This window comes from Canis lupus, chromosome 13 (genome assembly GCF_003254725.2).
Source record: "Canis lupus dingo isolate Sandy chromosome 13, ASM325472v2, whole genome shotgun sequence".
Classification (NCBI taxonomy): domain Eukaryota; kingdom Metazoa; phylum Chordata; class Mammalia; order Carnivora; family Canidae; genus Canis; species Canis lupus.
Window position 1 is genome coordinate 36,946,460 of NC_064255.1, and position 18,973 is coordinate 36,965,432.

Sequence of the window (18,973 nt, forward strand, 5' to 3'; positions counted from 1 at the left end):
TACCACTGACCCCTGACCCTGGTCACACTCTCAGCCCTAACCCCTGACCCAGGTCACACCCTGAGCCCAGACCCTGGTCACACACTGAGCCCTGACCCTGGTCGCACACTGAGCCCTGATCCTGGTCACACTCTGAGCCCTGGTCTTGGTCACTCTCTGGGCCCTAATCCTGGTCACTCTCTGATCCCCAACCCTGGTCACTATCTGGACCCTGGTCACATACTGACCCTGACCCTAATCACACACTGAGCCCTAACCCTGGTTATACTCTGATCCCTGACCCTGGTCACACTCTGGGCCCTGGTCCCATTCACACCCTGAGCCCTGACCATGGTCACACTTTCAGCCCTGACCTTGTTCACACTCTGGGCCCTGACCCTGGTCACCACTGACCCCTGACCCTGGTCACACACTGAGCCCTGATCCTGGTCACACTGGGCCCTGACCCGGTCACACTCTCAGCCCTGACCCTGGTCACACCCTGAACCCTAACCCCGGTCACACTCTGGGCCCTGGACCCAGTCACTCTCTGGGCCCTGATTCCGGTCACACTCTGGGCCCTGACCCTGGTCATGCTCTGGGCCCTGGTTCCGGTTACTCTCTGAGCCCTAATCCCAGTCACTCTCTGATCCCTGACCCTGGTCACTATTGGGCCCTGGTCACACACTGACCCTGACCCTGATCACACACTGAGCCCTAACCCTGGTCACTCTTTGATCCCTGACCCTGGTCACAATCTGTGCCCTGACCCTGGTCACAGTCTGAACCTTGACCCTGGTCATACTCTGGACCCTGACTGTGTGTCTCATCTGGAACCCGTTGTGTGTGTTCACATATGTCATACGTGTGTCATATGCTTGCAGGGCCACCTCCTCTTGTAGATACTTGCGACAGTTGACCATGTGACATGCTCATCTTAGAAAAAAATGAGTCAGAGGCTTCCACCCACAGCACAGACCCTCCACCTGCCTCGCCCCCAGTTATACACACACATTTCCACACAGAGCCTTGACACCCACACTTGACATCTCTGTAAACACTGGGCCCTGACAGCTCCCTGGAGCCCCCTGCCCCGGAAGCCCAAGTTATGTGGCGGGTGCCCCCCTCCCAGCCAAAGACCCGGATCTCGGGCTCCGGAACCCCAGCTGACAGCATGGCTCGGCACCCCTCCCCCGCAGCCTCCGGCAGCCTGGCCCTGGCAGTGAGGGGGGAGTGGGAGTGCTGGCGGGTGGGGGGTCCCTGCCAAGCTCCCAGCCGTTCAGGAGGACGGGAGGACGCGTGGAGGATGGGTGACAGAGCTGATGAGGGCCCAGAGCACATCCCGGGCCTCGGTCCCATGGTCCTGAGAAGCCGGCTCCTGGCCTCCCCCTCAGGCAGCTGCTCAGTTAGAGCATGAAAGTCGGAGCTGGTGGGATCCGGGACCGGACCGTCCGCTCTGCGGCCGGCAAGTAGGGCCGCCGGGCCCGTGTGGTGAGCAGGCGGGGGGCAGGCACTCCCCGCAGTGCTCCTCCTGCCCAGCCGGCGCTCGGGGGTGTCTGCTGGGGGCCAGGCCTGTGAGGGCCGGGAGGGGCAGGGTCGGGGCGCCGGGTGGGGGCTTCCCTTACTGGTGGCTCTGGGCCCCGACTCCCTGCCGGGCGGACGCTGGGCTGGTGGAGAGGGTGGCGGCCTGCACACTCCGTGGGGCTCCCTCCTTGCAGCCTGACCCCGCCGGGCTCTGCAGATTCCCACCCCCCCCACCCCCCACCCCCCACCCCCCCCGTGTGCAGGGAGACCGGCCCAGGATGCCAAGCGGCCAGCGGGGTCGCCCTCAGGTCCCTGCTGCAGACCCCGGCCGGCCCCTCCGCGGGCCCCTGCCCTTGTGCCCGGTCCCTTTAAGAGCCTCGCCCCCACCCTTGGTTTCCTTGGAGAGGGCAGCGAGGGGCAGGCCGAGGGGAGGGGAGCGGAAGGGAGAGTTGGCAGGGTCCTAGGTCCCTGTGGGCTGCTTCCCAGCTGAGTCTCCCAGGAAGGCTGGTTTCTGCTGGGGACGGAGGAGGGCGGAAGGGAGGGGGAGGGGACAGGAGACCACCCCCTCCGCAGCCCCTACCCCTGCTCTGAGGCTTTGCCCTTGGGGGCAAGGTGGTGCCAGAGCCCCCAGGGGACCTGCCCTCTCCTGCAGGGGCTGCTGAGCCCACCCGCCTGTCTCCTCGCAGGGCTGGGAGCTGGAGGGCACAGACAAGGCCACAAGGTCATGGCCCGCGACGGCTGCTGTGCTCTGAACCCGGGGTGGGGCCGTGGGCACCCCCCACCGCCCCCTGGCTGACAGCCCGGCGCCCCCAGCCACTGCCCACCACCCCGTGGCCCCCCGGCTGCCATCATCCTCAGGGCAGCGGGGACAATTAGCCTGTTGGCCCTGTGTGGCCCCTGCGCCCAGTTGTGCTGCAGCCCCAGTCACCACCTGGCCCGGAGGCCTTCTCGGCCACGATCCTACACCCACATTCCCGTCCCGGCCGCGATCCTACACCCACGCTCCCATCCACTACTGCCCAGCTCTGACGCCAGCTAGCCAGGAGGCCATGTGTCCTCCTGTGTGCCCCTCCCGGGGCAGGGCCTGGGTCCCATCCACTGTCCACGCGCTTCCGCTGATGGAGACACACAGTGAACCCACGGGAGGTGACAAGGCCGCTGGAATGGGCCCCACTGGGACCGCGTTCCCATCCTCGGGGGCTGGGGATTTACCCACTCAGTGCCTAAGCACATCTCACCCGAACCTAGCACCCAGTGTGGTGTGACCTTGGTGGCAGTGTCCTGCCATCAGGGTGTCCCCATGCCACCTGCCCAGCAGGATGTCCACCAGGATGAGCCCACCCCCTCTGCGCCCTCACATACAGGTCAGTGGCCCCCGGGGAGGGCAGAGGCCAAAGAAGCTGAGCCTGCCCTGGACATGGCTTCGAGTTGTCCCCCTGGGGTGACTGCTTGGGCCTGTGTCCCAAGGGCCAGGGTCTGTTGGGTCCTCAAGCCACACTCGGCTGGTCAGGACGGCTCCTCGCTCCAGCTCGGGAATCCCTGGCTCTGCTCACACTGGACGGGCAAGCCCTGGCCTCAGTTTCCTTGACTGTACACTGGACCAAATGAGGGCCCACCACCACCCAGTCTGCGAGGGTGTCACCCAGCCCCTGGCCCCCACCACGCTCCCCAGGCCGTGGTGAAGAGCGGGACTGGCCCCAGCCGCCCACCCTGCCCTGCCCCTCTCCCCGCTTTCCTCTTGTTCTGCTAGAAAAAGCAGCCACTTGCTCCTGGCCTGTGATGGACACGGCGAGGCCTGTCGGAGAGGGAGCTTTGGCAGAGGATCGGGGTGGAGTCTGGCCCCGTTGGGGGGGGTCAGATGTGCACCAGGCCTGGGCGTGCTGCTGTGGAGGGCACATCTTGGGGTGGGGGCCTTTCCTAGATGGAGCGTCAGGGCACACGAGCCTCCCTCCGCTCTGCGTCCAGCCGTGACTGACTGCCCCTGCGTCTGTCCTGTGGCTGGGGGTGTGGCCCTGTGAGCGGAGCGTCCACGGAGACTCGAGGGTGACGGGCCGGGTGGCCAGTCAGGGAGGGGAGGCCCCTGAGCTCACAGATCCGCCAGAGTGGGCCCTGGGGCTTGGCGTCAGGGCATGCCTGCCAGTGGGGGGGGACAAATTGAGTCCACTCTGTTGTCCCTGGTCATGTGGCTGAGTGGCCAGAGACTTTGGACGAGGGGCTCGGGGCCGGGCGGGGCCGTTGCCATCAGCAACGAGGCCAGGCCCACTGCAGGTGGGACCCCAGCAGCACCCCCACCCCACAGACCCTGCAGCACCAGCCTGTGCTGGGCTCTGGCTCGGGGAGGGGAGGCCAGAGCTGCCCTCAGGGAGGAGGAGGTAAACCCACAGGGACCCCAGTGCTGGGCACTAGGATCCTGGGCAGCACCGGGAAGTGACGGGGGGTGTGCCCCGGAGTGCAGGGGAACACAGCAGGGCACTCTGGGAGGGGCCTGGGCCTGGCCAGCAGAGCTGCTTTAGGGTGCCCCCCCCGCAGGGGTTCTGTTAACCCATTGTCTGCCCCCCCGGGGGCACCGCGCCCCAAGTCTGCACTCATACTGGTGCCCGGCAACGCGGAGAGGGCTCCCAGGAGCCCTGGGCCCCAGGAGGAGGGGTCAGCGCTGGGGGCTGCCCGCTGCCCCGGGCTGTGCTCACCTCTGTTCCTGCAGGGACGGCCTGGCCCCATCCTGCCGCCTCCCAGGCCCACTCCTCGGGCCCCGGCCCCCTGCCCGCACTGTCCTAGCAGTGTCACCGCTCAGGGCCTCTCTGAAGCCACACCCCTGTGTCTAGAGGGGCTGCCCCGGGCCTGCCCTGTGCTGTAGCTGGGCAGGTGGGGGGCGCAGGGGTCCCACCTGCAGTGGGCCTGGCCTCGAATCTCGGTCCCACTCCTGACCAGTGGGGTTATTGGGGGCGCACCCTTCATCTCCTTGGGACTCAGTTTCCACATGTGTCAAATGGGGCTGCTGCATGTCAAGTACAGGCCGTGGAGCAGGAAATGCTCGGCCCATAGGCAGCTTCCTCGCCCCTCCTCCGGGAAGCCTGCGGGGAGACCCCTCCTGGGCCCACACTGTGCCCAGTGGGGAGGCACCTGCCGGCGTGGAGAGGGCCGCGGAGGGGGCTTCCTGGTGCCCAGTGGGAGCCCACCCGGGGGCGGGCAGTGGAGGCCCTGTGGGTCCAAGAGCGGCTCCGGCAAAGGGACTGAGGCAGGGGTCCCCGGGCTGGACTTGCAGGCGCGCGGGCATCCTCCTCCCGAGGGCACTGGCCTCGCTCACCCGGGCTGTGCGACTGCTCGCTCTGAGGCCGCCCGGTCTTCACCCCGCGCCCCAGGCGGCCCCGCACCCCCGCTGTGGCCCCGGGGCCAGTGCCGCCCACCTGTAAGGCGCTGACGCCAGACACCAAGGGACTCCCGGGGGTGTCAGTGAGGCCGCGGGGACCGTGGCTGTACCTCCTCCCTGGGCCTCAGTGCAGAGGCCCCTGGAAGCAGGAAGTGGGATGACCTGGAGGTCACCGATCACCAGGTGAACTGCGAGACGCCTGGACGGTGGGGGCGTGACGGGCGCGGGGAAGGTATGGCAGGCCACCCGCATGCCGTCATGCACAGACAGGGATGGTGGGGCCTCTGACAAGATGGGTTCCGTCTACACAGTGGCCCAGATGCGGCAGGCGCCGCGGAAGCCTCGCTGGTGAGAGCTGGTAGCAGGGTTGGCAGCCAGTGTGAATCTCAGCGACGGTCACGGTGCTGGTTCCGAGGCGGTGATGCAGCCACCGTTAGGCTGTGACGGATGTGGCGGTGATGCCGGTGACCGTGGCGGCATGGCGAGCGTGGGGCAGTGGTGGTAGTGATGGTGGTGTTGGCGCCGTGACGGAGTGGACGGTGGCGATGGCAGGAGCCGTGTGGACAGTGACGGTGACAGTGTGACTGAGTGGTGACGGCAGTGGCGGCGGTCCTGTGACCGAGCATGGATGTGCGGCTGAGGATGCTTCTGAGAGCGGCCGTGATGGTGACGGAGTAGTGTGGCGGCAACGTGGCGATGACGGTGGTGTTGCCGATCACATCGTGGCGGTGGCGGTGGCGAGGGTGGCAGTGATGGCAGCGAATGCGGTATTGGGGGCGTCGACGGTAGCGACTGTGTTGACCTTGGTGGTTTTGGGGGTAGCTGTGTGGGTGGAGATGGTGGTGGCACTGAGGGCAGTGCGGGGATGGCTGAGCTCCCAGGGGACCTGCAGGCCCCTCCCCGTGAGAACCAGGACACGCCCGTGGCCCAGGCGGTGAGGCGGACAGGGTCAGATGTCACGCAGACTGAGAAGAAGGGCGAGGGGAGAGGGGAGGGAGGCTGGCGAGGCCGCGGCAATCTGGGAGGTGGCGAGGCTGGGCCGGCCGCCACAGTGGGCAGGTTTGGGGACACTCAGCACGGGGCCCAGCAGAGGCTGGCCGGGGAGGGGCCTCCGGGTGGGCAAGGGAGCACCCCCGTGGTTGGAGCATGAGGGCGTGGGAGGTGACAGGCTCAGGCGGGATCCCAGGGTGCAGGTCTCTGAGCTGGGAGGGTCAGGAGGGGCAGCAGGGTCAGCAGGACCCGGCCCTCTCAGGCCAGGTCACCTCCTTGCAGGGCTGGGGAGCCCGGGGTCCCACCCTGTCCAGGCGACCGTCTGCCCAGGGCGGGTGGAGGGGGAGAGAACAGAGCCACACCACAGGGCCAGCCAGGTTTCCAGGTGGGGACGGGCCTGCGGCTGAAGCTGTGAATCGCAGGGTGGCTGGTGCGCAGGTGGGGGCAGGAGGGGGGCCCAGGTGGGGGTGAGGAGGGGTCACTGGGTGGGGGTGAGGAAGGGGGGCCCAGGTGGGGGCAAAGAGTGGGGGGCAAGGAGGGGGGCCCTGGGCAGGAACACAGGCCTCAGGGGCCCAGGGCTCACCCGGCAGCTTGCTCAGCGAGACCCAGGTCGGGCATCCGTGCCCAGATCCACGGGGCACAGACATCGGGGTCCCTCAGGACCACAGGTCCCGCCCCCAGCCCTGAGCCCGTGGGCTCTCCCCAGCATGGCAGGGGCCCTGGGCAACCCCGAAGGACCAGCAGAGTCAGCCGGGGGACGGGGGGACGGGAGGGCGTGCGGTCAGAGGCACCGGCCAGGATCAAGGCCTGACGGAGATGGCGCCTGCGTGCTGGGTCGCCGCTGGTTCCGACTGGGCTGGCGTGCGCAGGCAGGTCCAGCGGGGCCTGGGGGTGGGAGTCTTGAGGCGCTGCCGGGTGAGGTAGGACCCCAGGGAGGGGTCCCGGCACGGAAGCAGGCCAGGACCAGATGGAGGGTCAGGTGCAGCGCTCAGGAATTCACGGGCCATCCAGGCAGGCTCCCTGGGGGAGGAGACCGAGCACAGGCCCCGACCTGTGGCTCCGAGGTCAGTGGCAGAGGCGGGAGGTGGGCCTTCTGATGGATGAAGCTCCACTTAGCAGGGCCCGGGCCTCGGGTGCTTGGCGCGGGAAGCACAAGTGGAGGCCAGGCTGAAAGGCCTCGAGGCGCTTCTGGAAGCCCCTGCCCACTGCCGCGTCCCCTGTGGGGTGTGCTGTGCCCACTCCAGCTTTTTTCTGTTGTGTGGGAGGCTACCTATGAGTCATTCACACTCCAGTGTGAATTAGCCCATCAAACCCCAGGAGACCCTGACGGTTATAGTCTCGTAATAGACCCGAGTCGTGGGCCGGCAGGAGGCATGAATGCGGCAAATGCCCTGGTTCGGTGGGTGGACGTGGACGCGGGGGGCGGCTCTCAGCACGCCCTCCGTGTCCCCCTCCCCTCTTGTACCGTGAGCGTGCCAGGCCCCTGGGCGCCGTGTCCCTGCGTCTCCCTGACGGCGTGCTGGCTGAGGATTGGGGCCCGCTTCACGGGGAAGGCGGCTCAGCTCCCAGGGACCAGGATGGGATCTGCCCAAGCGGGGAGCAGGCCTTGCTGCCCTGTCCCTCCTTGTTAGGCCGGGACCGGCCAGGAGGCAGGGGGGGCCCCGGGCCGAGCCTCCCCCCAGGGTCTCGGACGCACCCTGGAGAGGAGCCAAGCTGGGACCAGGCTCATGGCAGCGGCCTCTCCTCCCTGAGTGGGGATGCGGGGACGCGGGGACGCGGGGGCAAGGCGATGGCCCCACGCTGCATGCTCAGTGTGGGACTAGGCGGGGGCTTGTGCCGGGAGCCGGGCCTGCAGCCTGAACGCGGCCACAGGGGAGCCCCCGAAGGGCAGAGTGTTGCGGTCCGATCAGGGGGTGGACGGGCCCCTCAGCGAGGAGGGGGCCGTGGGAGGTTTGGGCAGAGGACAGCATGGCTGGCCCGGTGCAGCGGTGGCCCTGGGCTGCGGGGCCGACCGGTGAGGCCAGGGGGGCAGCAGCCACTGGCCCCTGGGGTCCCCCCAGGGTAGTGCCATGGAGCGGGGCAGCGGTCAGACCCCCAGGGCCTCATGCAAGGAGGCAGGTGGGGCCTGCGGGCCGGTGTGGGGGGGAGCGTGGGGCAGCGGAGGTTTGGAGGGCGGAGGGGCTGGCTGCCAGGTCCTGGCTGGTGCCCCCAGGGCTGTGCCAGCAGCAAGGCGAGCGCGCTGGGCCTGGGCCTGCCCTCCCAGAGGACAGTGCGGGAGGGGACCCTGAGGCCGTGAGCAGGGACCCCAGATACGGAGGCTGTGGGTCAGGGTGGCCTCTCTGCAGGACCCGGGAGCTGGCCGTGGCCACGGAGGCCGCGGAGGCAGGACCAGCCTGGCCTCCAGCACGTCAGGTGCCCTGAGGGGGGAGGCATGGCTCTGCCCTGGGAGCCCTGGTCTGAAGGGCCTGGGTGGGGGGGAGCTCAGGCAGGGAGGGGCTCCCGCTCTGACCGCTGGGTCCCCCTGCCCTCCTGGCCCTGGGAGCTGCCACGGCCCAGCTCCTTCCCTCGCCCTGGACCTGGAGGGGAGGAGGAGCAGGTGTCACTGACCCAGATTCCCGCGGCCTGGGCTCTGGGAGGTGGGGGGTTGGCTCCATGACCCAGATACTCCACGTTTCTGAAGCTCAGACAGGAGGCAGCGAATGGTCTCCCAATGCCGTTGTCGTGTGCGAGAGGGAGTGACCTGCCTGTGGTGTGGAGATGGGAGCAGGTGTCTCCGGAGCAGGAAGGATTTCAGTCAGATATGGGAAGGACTTCCAGGCGTTGGGGTGTCAGGGGATGCGTCCTGGAGGTTTTGCTGAAAGGAGGACAGAGATTCCCTGGCCTTTCCCAGGTCACGGGTGCCGAAGATGGGGTCAGGGACCGCCTACCCGCCTATCTTGCTGGGCTAACCACCTGAGCACCCTGCCTTGGCCGAGCTCTCTTCCGGGCCTGGGGCGGGCAGCTGGGGCAGGTGCCCCTCTCTGCTCTGGGTGTCAGGTTACCCTCAAGGGGAGGGTCATTCGAGGTCCGTCTTCGGAATCCAGCGGTTCACAGTGGTGCCTGGAGCGGGTGTCACACGGGTAAAACTTGTCGTCCTGGCCCTGCTGCCGCCTGCCGCGTAGCCCTGAGTGAGAGCACCGGCTCTGAGCAGCGTGCTGACCTAGGGGGGCTGCACCTACGCGGGGGGCCCAGGGGCTGTTGCAGAGCTTCAGTGATAAAAGGCACAGGAAGCCGGTGACTGAGGTGTGGGAGGAGCAAGGAGGGGGTGGCCGGGCTGTGTGCCAGGCCCGACCGCGCTCCCCGACACAGGCCTGGAGGTCTGCTGGGCCCTAGCGAGCAGGAGTCAGGGACAGGGGAGCCCAGGGCTCCCGCACTGCAGTCCCCACCCGGGTCGCGACGCGCCCCCACACCCACCGTGCAGGTCTGGGCACCTGCCAGAGCGGCCCCAGCTGCCTGCCCACCCCCACAGCCGGTTCTTGGGACCTGGGGAACGGGGCGATGCTTCCCTGTGCCCTTCAGGCCTGAGGCTGCAGGGCGGGCAACATGGGCAGCGGCCCCTTGCCCGACCCCTCCTCTGGGAGGCCGATAAGCTGATTAGCGTCCTCGTCGGGAGCCCCGAGGGGCCAGCCACCAGCCTGCGCTGGCATTGTCCCAGGAGGTGGCCTGCAGCGCTCAGCCTGGCGCCCTGCAGACCCGCCAGCACGGGCTGGGAACCTGCCAGGCTGCTGGCCCCAGCCAGCCCGGCTCCCCTCAGCCCGGGCCTCGGGGTGCCGTCCCCTCCCTGTCCTCCCCAGCCGGACAGCTGGGTTCCGGATGCCACCCCCCCCCCCCCCCCCCCGCTGCAGCTTCGTTCAAAGGAGGAGAGCGGAGGCAGTGTCCCTGCCTGCATCCTGAGAAGCACAGCTGTGATTTGAACCCAGGCCTGGCTGGCCACGAACTCCTGTTCTCAGGAGCAGCGGCGGGGCTGACGCCCTGGGCCGGTGGGCAGCTAAGAGAGGGGTGCCCTGCCTGCAGACAGCAGCGGCCTGCAGGACTCCTCCCCGGAGCGGGCGGTGTTTGGCGTCTGCTGGCCTGTGCTGTGCTGGCTGGCGCGGCGTGCGGTCAGTGGCTCGGGCAGGCAGGGCTGCGGCCTCACATGCAGCGGGGGCCGGGCAGGGGCACAGTGGGCGGCAGCAGGGCTGGGGGGCGAGGGGAGAGCGTGAGGGGGCAGCGCCAGGGCAGCCCAGCGAGGCCCTGCTAAACCTCTGACCAAGGACAAGGGGAGGCCCAGGCTGGGCCTGGGTGTCCCTGGGAGCTCCGGGGTCTCCGGGACCCCGCAGTCCCTTTGCATCCCTTCCATTGTCCAGGTCCTGCTTCTGCTTGGTGGTCAGTGTTCTTTCCTTCCCCGGAGGAGGGAAGAGGAGGAGGAGGGCCTCTGCCGGGGCCTTGCTAGGCTTTGACTTTGGCTGTACCCTGTGCCCCTCTGTGGCCCTTGGCTACTTTGCATTTGTTTTAAGGAAGGCCCCTAAAATGGATGAGCTTTGAGCTCCCCAATCCTGGGCCCTTTGGGCTCAGGCCACAGCACCTGTGAGAGGGATTCCCTGTCTTCTCACTGTACTCTGGAGACCCCGGAGACAGGGCACACGGGCTGGAGTGCGGGCTTGGGGGTGCCTCCAGGGCCATGGAACCCCATGCACCCCACAGAGCCTGGGGCTAGCTCCGGGCCTTCAAACTCTGCCGTACGGCCCCCGGGAACTGGGCTAGCCCCTCGGGCGGGTCCTCCTCTGTAGGAAGGGGCAGGTCTGTCCCCCCTGCCCCCCCCCCCCCGCCCCCCCCGAGAGAGGGGAATCAGAGCAAGGCTTGGCCTGGAATACATCCCTTCTCCCCGGGGGCCTGAAGCTCAGAAGGGGATTGTGTAACATCTCCAATTGAACAGAACCACCGTGGGGCTCTCAGATCCCAGCGGCTGGTGATCCTAAACCCTCCTGCAGGCGCACACAGACACGCAAGCGCTGTGCCCGGCGCCTCGCGGGGGTGCGCCCACTGCGTCCTCTGGACTGTCCTCCCCATTTTAGAGCTCAGGAAACTGGAGCTAGGGGTGAGGATAGGTAACTTCCTGAGGTGACAGGGTGGGCGGGGGGGGGGGGGGGCGGGGTGACCATGGCTGGCCGTTTGCAAACCCAAGGGTTGAGCGGCGCGGCCCTGTCCGGGTCTGTGTCTGTGCGCCGGGTCGGGGCTCCCCTGGGGAGCGCACTGGGCAGGGAGCTGGGCCCCCCCCCCTGCAGGCACCCCGAAGGGCCCGGGTGGGGACAGTCCGGCTGAGGCCCTGGACAGCTCCGTGGTGCTGGCGCTGAGAGGCCCTGAAGCTGCAGGGGAGTGTAGGGCAGGCCCCGGGCAGCCCCTGGCTGCAGCGCCCCTTGATTTCCCCCGCGTCCTGGGAGCAGGCGCCGGCTGCGGCCTGGTTCCAGGAGGCCTGCGGGTGCGGGTGCGGGTGCGGGTCCTGACCTGCGGGCCTTCCATCTGCGCCTACCCAGGGGCGCCCTCCTGGACCCCGGGCGGCCGGGCCAGCGGGTGAGCCTGCCCGGGCCGGCCGCTGTGGGTGGCCCGACACCCCCAAGTTCCTGGGTGGGTGGGCTGGCCTGGCTGGGGGGTGCCCCGGGGTGCCCGCTCCGGCCCCGTGGAAGTGGAGGGGCGCCCCGTGGGCCTCGGGTGGCTGCAGGGCGGGGCGGGGCGGCCCCAAGGTCACCGCGGGGCTTGGGCTCGGGGCTCGGGGCTCGGGGCTCGGGGCTCCGGCCCCTCCCGGCGCGCCCCCGCCCGCCCCGCCCGCGGGCTCCTGGGCTCGCTCGGGCTCGGGCTCGGGCTCGGGCTCGGGCTCGGGCTCGGGCTCGGGCTCGGGCTCGGCGGGGGAGGGGGCGGGGCGGGCGCGGGGCCAGGGCTCGCTCCGCGGGCTCCCGAGACGCGCTCCGCGGGCCGGCGGCGGCCATGGGGCGCGGGGCGCGGGGCGCGCGGGGGGCGCGGGGCGCGGGGCGCGGGGGGCGCGGGGGGCGCAGGGCCGGGCCGCCGCCGCCGCCGCTCACGCCGCGCTGTCCCCCGCCCGCCCCGTGTGTCCCGCCCCCAGGCCGTCCGCCCCCGCCCCCCCGCAGCTCGGGCCCTGGTCGTGGCGCGGCTGCCGCACGGTGCCCCTCGACGCCCTCCGGACGCGCTGCCTCTGTGACCGGCTCTCCACCTTCGCCATCTTAGCCCAGCTCAGCGCCGACGCGGTGAGACCCCGGCCGGGACGCGGGGGCGGGGGGGGGGGGGGGGGGGGGGGGGGGAGGGGAGGGGGAGGGGCGGGCGCTTCCGGCGAGGGCGGCGCGGGGGGAGGGCGACGGACCCGGGACCCGGGACCCAGGACCCACCCCGCCCGGCACCCCCGCCCGCCTGTCGCCCGTGGCCTGGCCCCACGCCGGGGAGGGGCAGGGGGGGCGCAGGGGCAGGGGAGGGGCAGGCGGGGGCAGCGGGGACTTGGCAGCGGCTGGCGATGAGGGGCCGGGCACCCCCGCCCCCTGCCCCCCTCCCCCCTCCCCCCTCCCCCTCCCCCCTCCCCGGGACCGACGCGCGAGTCTCCCCCACTCTCCTTGGGAGCCTGGGACCTCGGAGGGCGCCGGTCTCAGGGGAGCCGGCAGGCCAGGCCCAGGCTTTTGGGGCCGGGGAGGGCTTGGCCCGGCGGAGCTGGCACAGCGCGGCACTTGGTGGGTGCTGCGCCCCCGGCTGGGGGACCAGGCTCTGGCCTGCCGGGCAGAGGGAGAGGAAGGAGCTGCCACCTTGTGGGAGACCTTCCCCACCCTCCTCAGTGGACTCTGGTCTTCGGAGGCGGCTGTGACCCCAGGTCAGGGTCCTGGGGGATGCTGAGGGGGGCTGAGGGAGGCTGGATCTGGCCCAGGCCCACAGCCCTGCCGGGGAGGGCCCCATCATCTCAGGGGCCTCCTTTCTGTTCCCGAGATTCTTGTGGGGGCTGCTGGTTTCTATGGTGACGGCATCTGGGGCCAGCTCCCTGGCTGGGGCCCTGGGTGCTGGGCTGGCCCACGGGGGCTGATGGGCTGTCCTGGGGAGCCCCCTCCAGCCCCCGAGGCCCCCGAGGAGGGAAGGGGCCAGGGTTTTCGCCCACTGAGACCCTGAGCCAGGCCCGGGTGCAAGGATCATTGAGCAGCACATGCGGAGCCCGGACCGGGGAGGGGGACGTGGCTCTCCTGGGCGTTCGGGGCAGCTGCTGTCATCAAAGGGGGCAGCACAGCTGTGCCTTCAGGGAACCCTGGGTTTGTCGTGGAAGATGGCTCCAGGCCTGAGAACATCCTGCCCACAGCCCCTTTGTCCAGCGGGACAGGGGGAGGGAGGGCAGGTCGTCAGCCAGGGTCCCCCGTGGGGGCAGAGCTCCACAGGACCTTAGAGGTCATTGCTACTTAAACCTCCCCTTGGCGGGCAGGGAGACTGAGGCCAGAGGAGGGTGCCTTGCTCAAGGTCTCGGGGCAAGTCTGGCTGGATGGGGGTCTGTGCTCTCGGCCCTGACCTCGGTGCCCTCTCCTCATCCTGCTGTCCCTGCGACAGCGTGTTGGTGGTGTTGGTTCTGGGGGAGAGCCTGAAGGCAGCAGCAAGGCCATCCTGGGGGCTCCCTGTAAGAGGCGGCTCTCTGCGTAGGTGGCCGGCGGTGCTAAAGCAGCAGGCTTCTTGTGCACAGGGGAGCCTCCAGTGGGGCTGGGGGCTTCCTGAGTCCCTACGAGGCCAGAGCAAGCAGGGCAGGGCCCAGCCTCGGTCCCTAGGTGGCCGCTCATCCCTCGGAGCGGGAGGAGGAAGGACCGGACAGGGTAGTGTCCTGGTGTAGGGTTAGTGTCAAAACGCCGGCTTGTCCCTTACACCCAGCAACTCCAGCCTCCTACCCCCTCCCCTGTAGGACAGAGCGGTCGTGTGTCCCTCGGGGTGGCTCTGCGGGGTGGGCCACCCGAGGGGCCAGCGCAGGCTGCAGGCAGTGCCGTCCACGGCCAGGGCCCGAGCCCCGGGTAAGCTCTGGCACGGAGGCCGGCTTCGGTGAGGGGGAGGCCGGCCGATGCTGGTGAGACCGGGAGCGGGAGGCTTGGGGCCCAGGGCCTCTCTGGAAGGCTGGCCTGCGCCCGCAGCCGCCAAGGCCAAGCGTTTGGGCCCCTGTGCCGGGGTGGGCAGGTGAGGGCTCCGCCGGTCTGTGGGAGCTGGCAGTTCTGTTTGGCAGGGGGTTGGCAGCTGTGGTTGGGGACCCCTGGTGTCAGCGTGTGTCGGGGCTCACCCATGCCCCAAGGGAGCTGAGGCTGCAGTAGAGCAGCGCGCGGTGCCCAGGGTCACCCCGTGGCCAAGGGGCTGAGGGCCAGCTGCCCCGCCGCCGTGGGCCTTGGGCTCCTGGTCCATGAGACGGTGTAGCCGGGGGCCCTGCCTGATGGTGGGACCCCGCCGTGGGCGCGGGCATGAGCTCGGAGCCTGAGTGCCAGGGGGGCCAGGGTGGGCTCTGTCCCCTGCCCTGGGAGCTCCTGTCCCGGCCCGCTCTGGCCCCAGGGACAGCTGACCCAGAGGCGCTGGGTGGGAGGGGCATGAGGGGGACGTAGCTGTCATGCAGCCCGTCGTCTGCGCTAACACTCATGAGGGGCTGGGCCGGGGCCTGTGCCAGACCTCAGTCCTACCCTAGAGGAGCACGGGGTATGACGGGGAAGACAGACATGTGTCCGCACAAGCCTGCGAAGCCCAGGCCGCGGAGACAGATGCTCTGGGGGCACAGCCACAGCTTTCTTCCCTCCCTGGGGGCGGCATGAGGAGGAGGTGTGGAGCGGGGTCCTGAGGGGTGAATAGGAGTTCACCAGCTGAGCTTCGTGGAGAGGACGGATGGTCACGCCAGTGGAGGTGAGGAGGGCAGGAGACAGGTGGGGCTCCGAGGGCAGGGCAGGGGCGCGGGCACTGCCGGAAGGCCAGGGACAGTGGAGCTGCATCCCGAAGGCAGCGGGGAGTGGGGTGGCGGGGGGGATAGCAGGGAACGGTGGTGGGACTGGGCCTTGGAGGGGTCCCAGTGGCGGTGAGGGCAGGATAACCCCACCGGCAGGTGGTGGCCAGGCCTGGGGCGAGATGGGGTGCCGCCCCGGCTGGGGAGGGTGGGGATTTGGGTCCGAGCACGTGGGACCCGGGGATCCTGGGGTACGGGGTGGCTGCAGGAGGTCGGAGCCAGCACAGGGGCCGAGAGTTGGTGGAGGGGGGTGCTGCGGTCGCGCCCCAGGAGCCAGGAGGCCGAGGTCGCAGTTGGGGGCAGAGAAGCTGGGGGGGGGCCCCCCTCTGCCACCAGCACCGCGGGAGTGAGCTGACCGTGGGGGGCGGAGGAGTCACGTCTCCGCGGCTGAGTCACGTCTGTGAGGGGGCGAAGCCCGAGCCTCTGAGCCACAGCAGGGACCGAACCCGGGAGGTGTCGCAGCACCACACGCAGCACAGCACTCGCTGGCCCCGTGAAGCACAGTCGGTGCCGCTGCCCAGGGTCGCCGCGATGTGCCGGGGCGCGTGCCCAGCTGCTCCGGGTCCCGGCTCGGCATGCGGCTGGACCCCAGCCTCAGTGGGCCGGGGCTGGCTTGCGTGGGAGCCGTGGAGCAGGAGCAGGGCAGCAGAGACGGTGCTGAGGGAGGGACGTGTGCGTGGAGGTGGGTCAGACGGGCAGAGGGTTAAGGAGATTGAACCCAGGGGGCTCTGTGGGAGAAACCACGATGACCGTGTGGACAGCCAAAGGGAGACTCCCTGGGTGTGGGGGGCGGTATCTGGCGAGCGTCAGGATGAGGGGCTGCTTCAGATTGCACACTCGGGGGGGCCGCTGCGGGCTGGGGGCCTCTTCAGTGAGAGAAGAGCCAGCCACGTGAAGGTCAGAGGAAGAGCACTGGGCAGCGAGAGCAGCATGTGCAAAGGCCCTGGGGTGGCTCTGCACTTGGCCAGGGACCCGGTCTCCGGCAGGAGGCCGGCTGGCTTCTGTCTTCTCTCTTTCCGCTTGGGTTGGGGCCGATGTCTTGCCCTGGAAGTCTCCACACCAACCCTCCAACAAGAGCTAGAGATGTTGACACCCCCGTCCGCTCGTTCAGCCCTTCCTCCCTCCCCGCATCACCTAGAAGCCGCGAGCCCGGGGCTGTCGGGAGTGACAGATGAGCCAGGTGGAGAGGAGGAGAGTGGGCGGGCAGGTGGGCAAGCTGGCAGGCGTGTGGCTGCCAGGCCTAATGAGGGCGGACGGAGGCAGGTGGCCACGGAGGTAGGGGCCAGGGCCAGCCATGGAGCGGGTGCGAGCCACTTGCTTGGCCACCCGTGACACGCGTGCCAGCCGGGTTTCGAGGTTGCCGGCAAGTTCAAGGGTGCAGGCCGCGGCCGGGGGCCCCTGTGCTGGAGCCGCCCCCTGGACCGCTGACCGCTCAGCTGACCTTGGCCGACGTGTGCCTCTTCCCGGAGCCTGGCTTCCCTTGTCCGTTTGTCCAGCCTGCACAGGGGCGGGGTGTCCGGGCGGCCCAAGGACACCAGGCAGTCACCCCCCAGGCTGGGCCTGAGCGACACCCGCAGGGCCTGGGGGGCAGGAGGTGGTGTTTCCAGGGCGGGGTGGGGCAGTCCAGGCCCCGGAGCGGCCTGCAGGCGGGTGCAGGGCACAGCACAGGGCAGGCACCGCACCTCCCCTCGGGGAGCACCCCCTTAGGGGCACGCGGGACGCCAAAGGTGCCAGCCCGGGGCCAGAAGGCTGGGCCGGGGAGCCAGGGAGGTGGACAGGCTGCGTGGACAGCCGCCGGGATCTGCAGGGGCAGCGGAGCTGCTCCGAAGGGTGTTGGCCGCGGCAGACTTGAGCAGGGACAGGAGTGGCCCCTTGAGGGTGGGGAGCCCCCGAGAACCCCCTGTCCCCCAGGACACTGCCTCCTCAAGCCCAGAGGCAGCAGGCTGGGGAGGGGCTTCCTCACGCGGAGGAGCCCCGCTCAGTCCTCCACAAATACCCGCTGGCCACCTGCCACGCGCAGCACCGTGTGCCGGCGTGCCCTGCCTGCTGCAGGAGGGGACCCAGGGGCCCAGGGGCCCTCGGTGTGGAGCGCGCGGGTCAGGCAGTGACACGAGGGTGAGCGCGGGAAGCACACAGAAGTGGGGACCAGCCGGGCACTCGGGGTGGCACGTGGGGGGCAGCGGGCCCGTCGTGCAGCCCAAGGCCCCTCGAAGGGCACCACGTGGCGGCTAGGGAGGGTGTCCTGGGCAGGGGGACTGGCTGGTGGGAACGGGGAGGGCCCACGATGAGAGACAGTGTCATGAGGTAGAGGGAGAAGGGGGCAGCCCAGGCCCCGGGGCTCTTGGAGCATCCAGGCAATGATGGGGGTGGACGGGCGGGGGTCCCCAGGCAGGGCGGAGATGTGACCTCTGGTGGCATTTTACAGACTTCTCTGGCTGAGGCTTGGAGCAGCGCCGTGGGAACTGGGCCTGGAGGGGTGTGGGAGTGCAGAGCAGTGGGCCTCGCAGAGCCAGAGGGATGGGGAGAGGAGTGTGGGCAGGCGCGCCTGGTGGGGTGTGGGGCGGCAGGTGTTGGGGGTGGGACGGGTGAGGCAGCGGAGGCTGGACGCTGTCCTCGGATGCTGCTGGGATGCAGCTGGTGCCGAGGCCCGGCCAGGAAGCCTGCTGTTCCGCTCTCGGCTGCTGTTCCGGGGCACGCAGCCTGGGGGGGCTGTCGTGAGGGCCCGGGGTCCCCGGGATCTCTCTGTGTGCCCCTCTGGAATGGGGGAGTCTGTGAAGCATGGGCAGAGCCTTCATCGCCAGGCCTGGCAGGTGGCTGTGATGGTGGAGGACAGACCCCCCCCCAGCCAGGGACGAGAACCCCTCACTGGGGACAGCCCAGACCAGGGGCCCAGGGCGCAGGGGGCACACGTGGGGGTGCTGGAGGTGGAGAGGGAAGGCTCGGGGCCGGCATCGCCCAGCATCTGGGCCGCACGGAGTGAGCTGGGGCCCGCCGCCCGGGGCCTCGGTCCGCACCTGCCCGGCCCCTCACTCCACACTCTCCGCCCTGGACTCCTCAGAACATGGAGAAGGTGATCGTGCCGTCCGTGACGCTCATCGTGGGCTGCGGCGTGTCTTCCCTCACCCTGCTCATGCTGATCATCATCTACGTCTCCGTGTGGAGGTGGGGCCCGAGCGCGTGGGCAGGGGCCCGGGGTGGGGGCCCCAGTGGGTCCCAGGCGCGAGGTGGCTGGGGTCAGGGCTCGTCCCTTCTCTGTGAGAGCGCCGCGGCGGTGGGCTGGTGCGGAGCCCCCTTCCGGGTCAAAAGCGCCACCCCCCCCACCCCCTGGAAGTCACAGCTGCCCCAATTTCCCCTGCCCACCCCCTCCCCTCCTCCGCCGTTACCCTCTGTCCTCAGTCCCCTCCCTCCCGCTAGCCCCCCTGCCCGCTCCCCCCCACCAGATGACACTGATGTGCTGGTTGGGGGCACCCTTCTGCTCCACCCACCCCCACGAGCGCACGGGGCGGCCACGCGTCCTCCTACCTCCCAGTGCACTCCTGGCTGATGCCCGGCAGCCCACCCCCCAGCCAAGCACCCAGCCCCGGGACCTCGGAGCCCCCAGTTCTGTGTCCCACCATGTGGATGTGCAAGGCCCCAGGCTTCTCTGAGCCCAGGGTCATGTTCCAGGGTGAGAACTTCTGCTCGCACCCTTGCCCCCCACCCCCCTCCCCCAGGCACAGGGCCTCCTCCCAGGGCCCCTGGGCACCCCCGGCGGTCCCTGGTCCTGGGGTGGGGGCCCGTATGGCAGGTGGAGCCCCCCCGCGCAGCAGGGTAGGCTCGGGTGTGTGAGGGCAGGTGTGTGCCTGCGGCGGGGCGGGGGGTCTCTCCTCCCCACCCAGCGCCCTGCTTCAAGCCCCGCTGAACAGAAGTATAGGACAGGGAGTCTGAGTCAAGGTCACCCACCCCGCAGCTGCCTGTCTGTCTCCGTGAGGCCCACAGGGAGAGATCAATGGGTCAATGGGGAAGGGCGGCCTGTGCTCCCCGGGCCCCCTCCTCATCCTGCCCGAGGGCAGGAGCTGACCCTGAACCGCTGAACCACGCGGGTTCAGCCTGCACCAGGG

General features: G+C 69.7%; 1 protein-coding gene across 6 annotated transcripts in view; it reads left to right on the top strand.

Annotated features, from left to right (window-relative positions):
• The window catches only part of ADGRB1 (adhesion G protein-coupled receptor B1), a 74,342-nt gene that overhangs the window by 36,412 nt on the left and 18,957 nt on the right, over positions 1 to 18,973 (top strand). For all 6 annotated transcript variants that reach the window (XM_049092797.1, XM_049092794.1, XM_049092795.1 and 3 more), the window contains exons 18-19: positions 11,997 to 12,138; positions 17,932 to 18,035. In XM_049092797.1, coding sequence (XP_048948754.1) covers positions 11,997 to 12,138; positions 17,932 to 18,035 — 246 coding nt within the window. The remainder of the gene's footprint in view (positions 1 to 11,996; positions 12,139 to 17,931; positions 18,036 to 18,973) is intronic.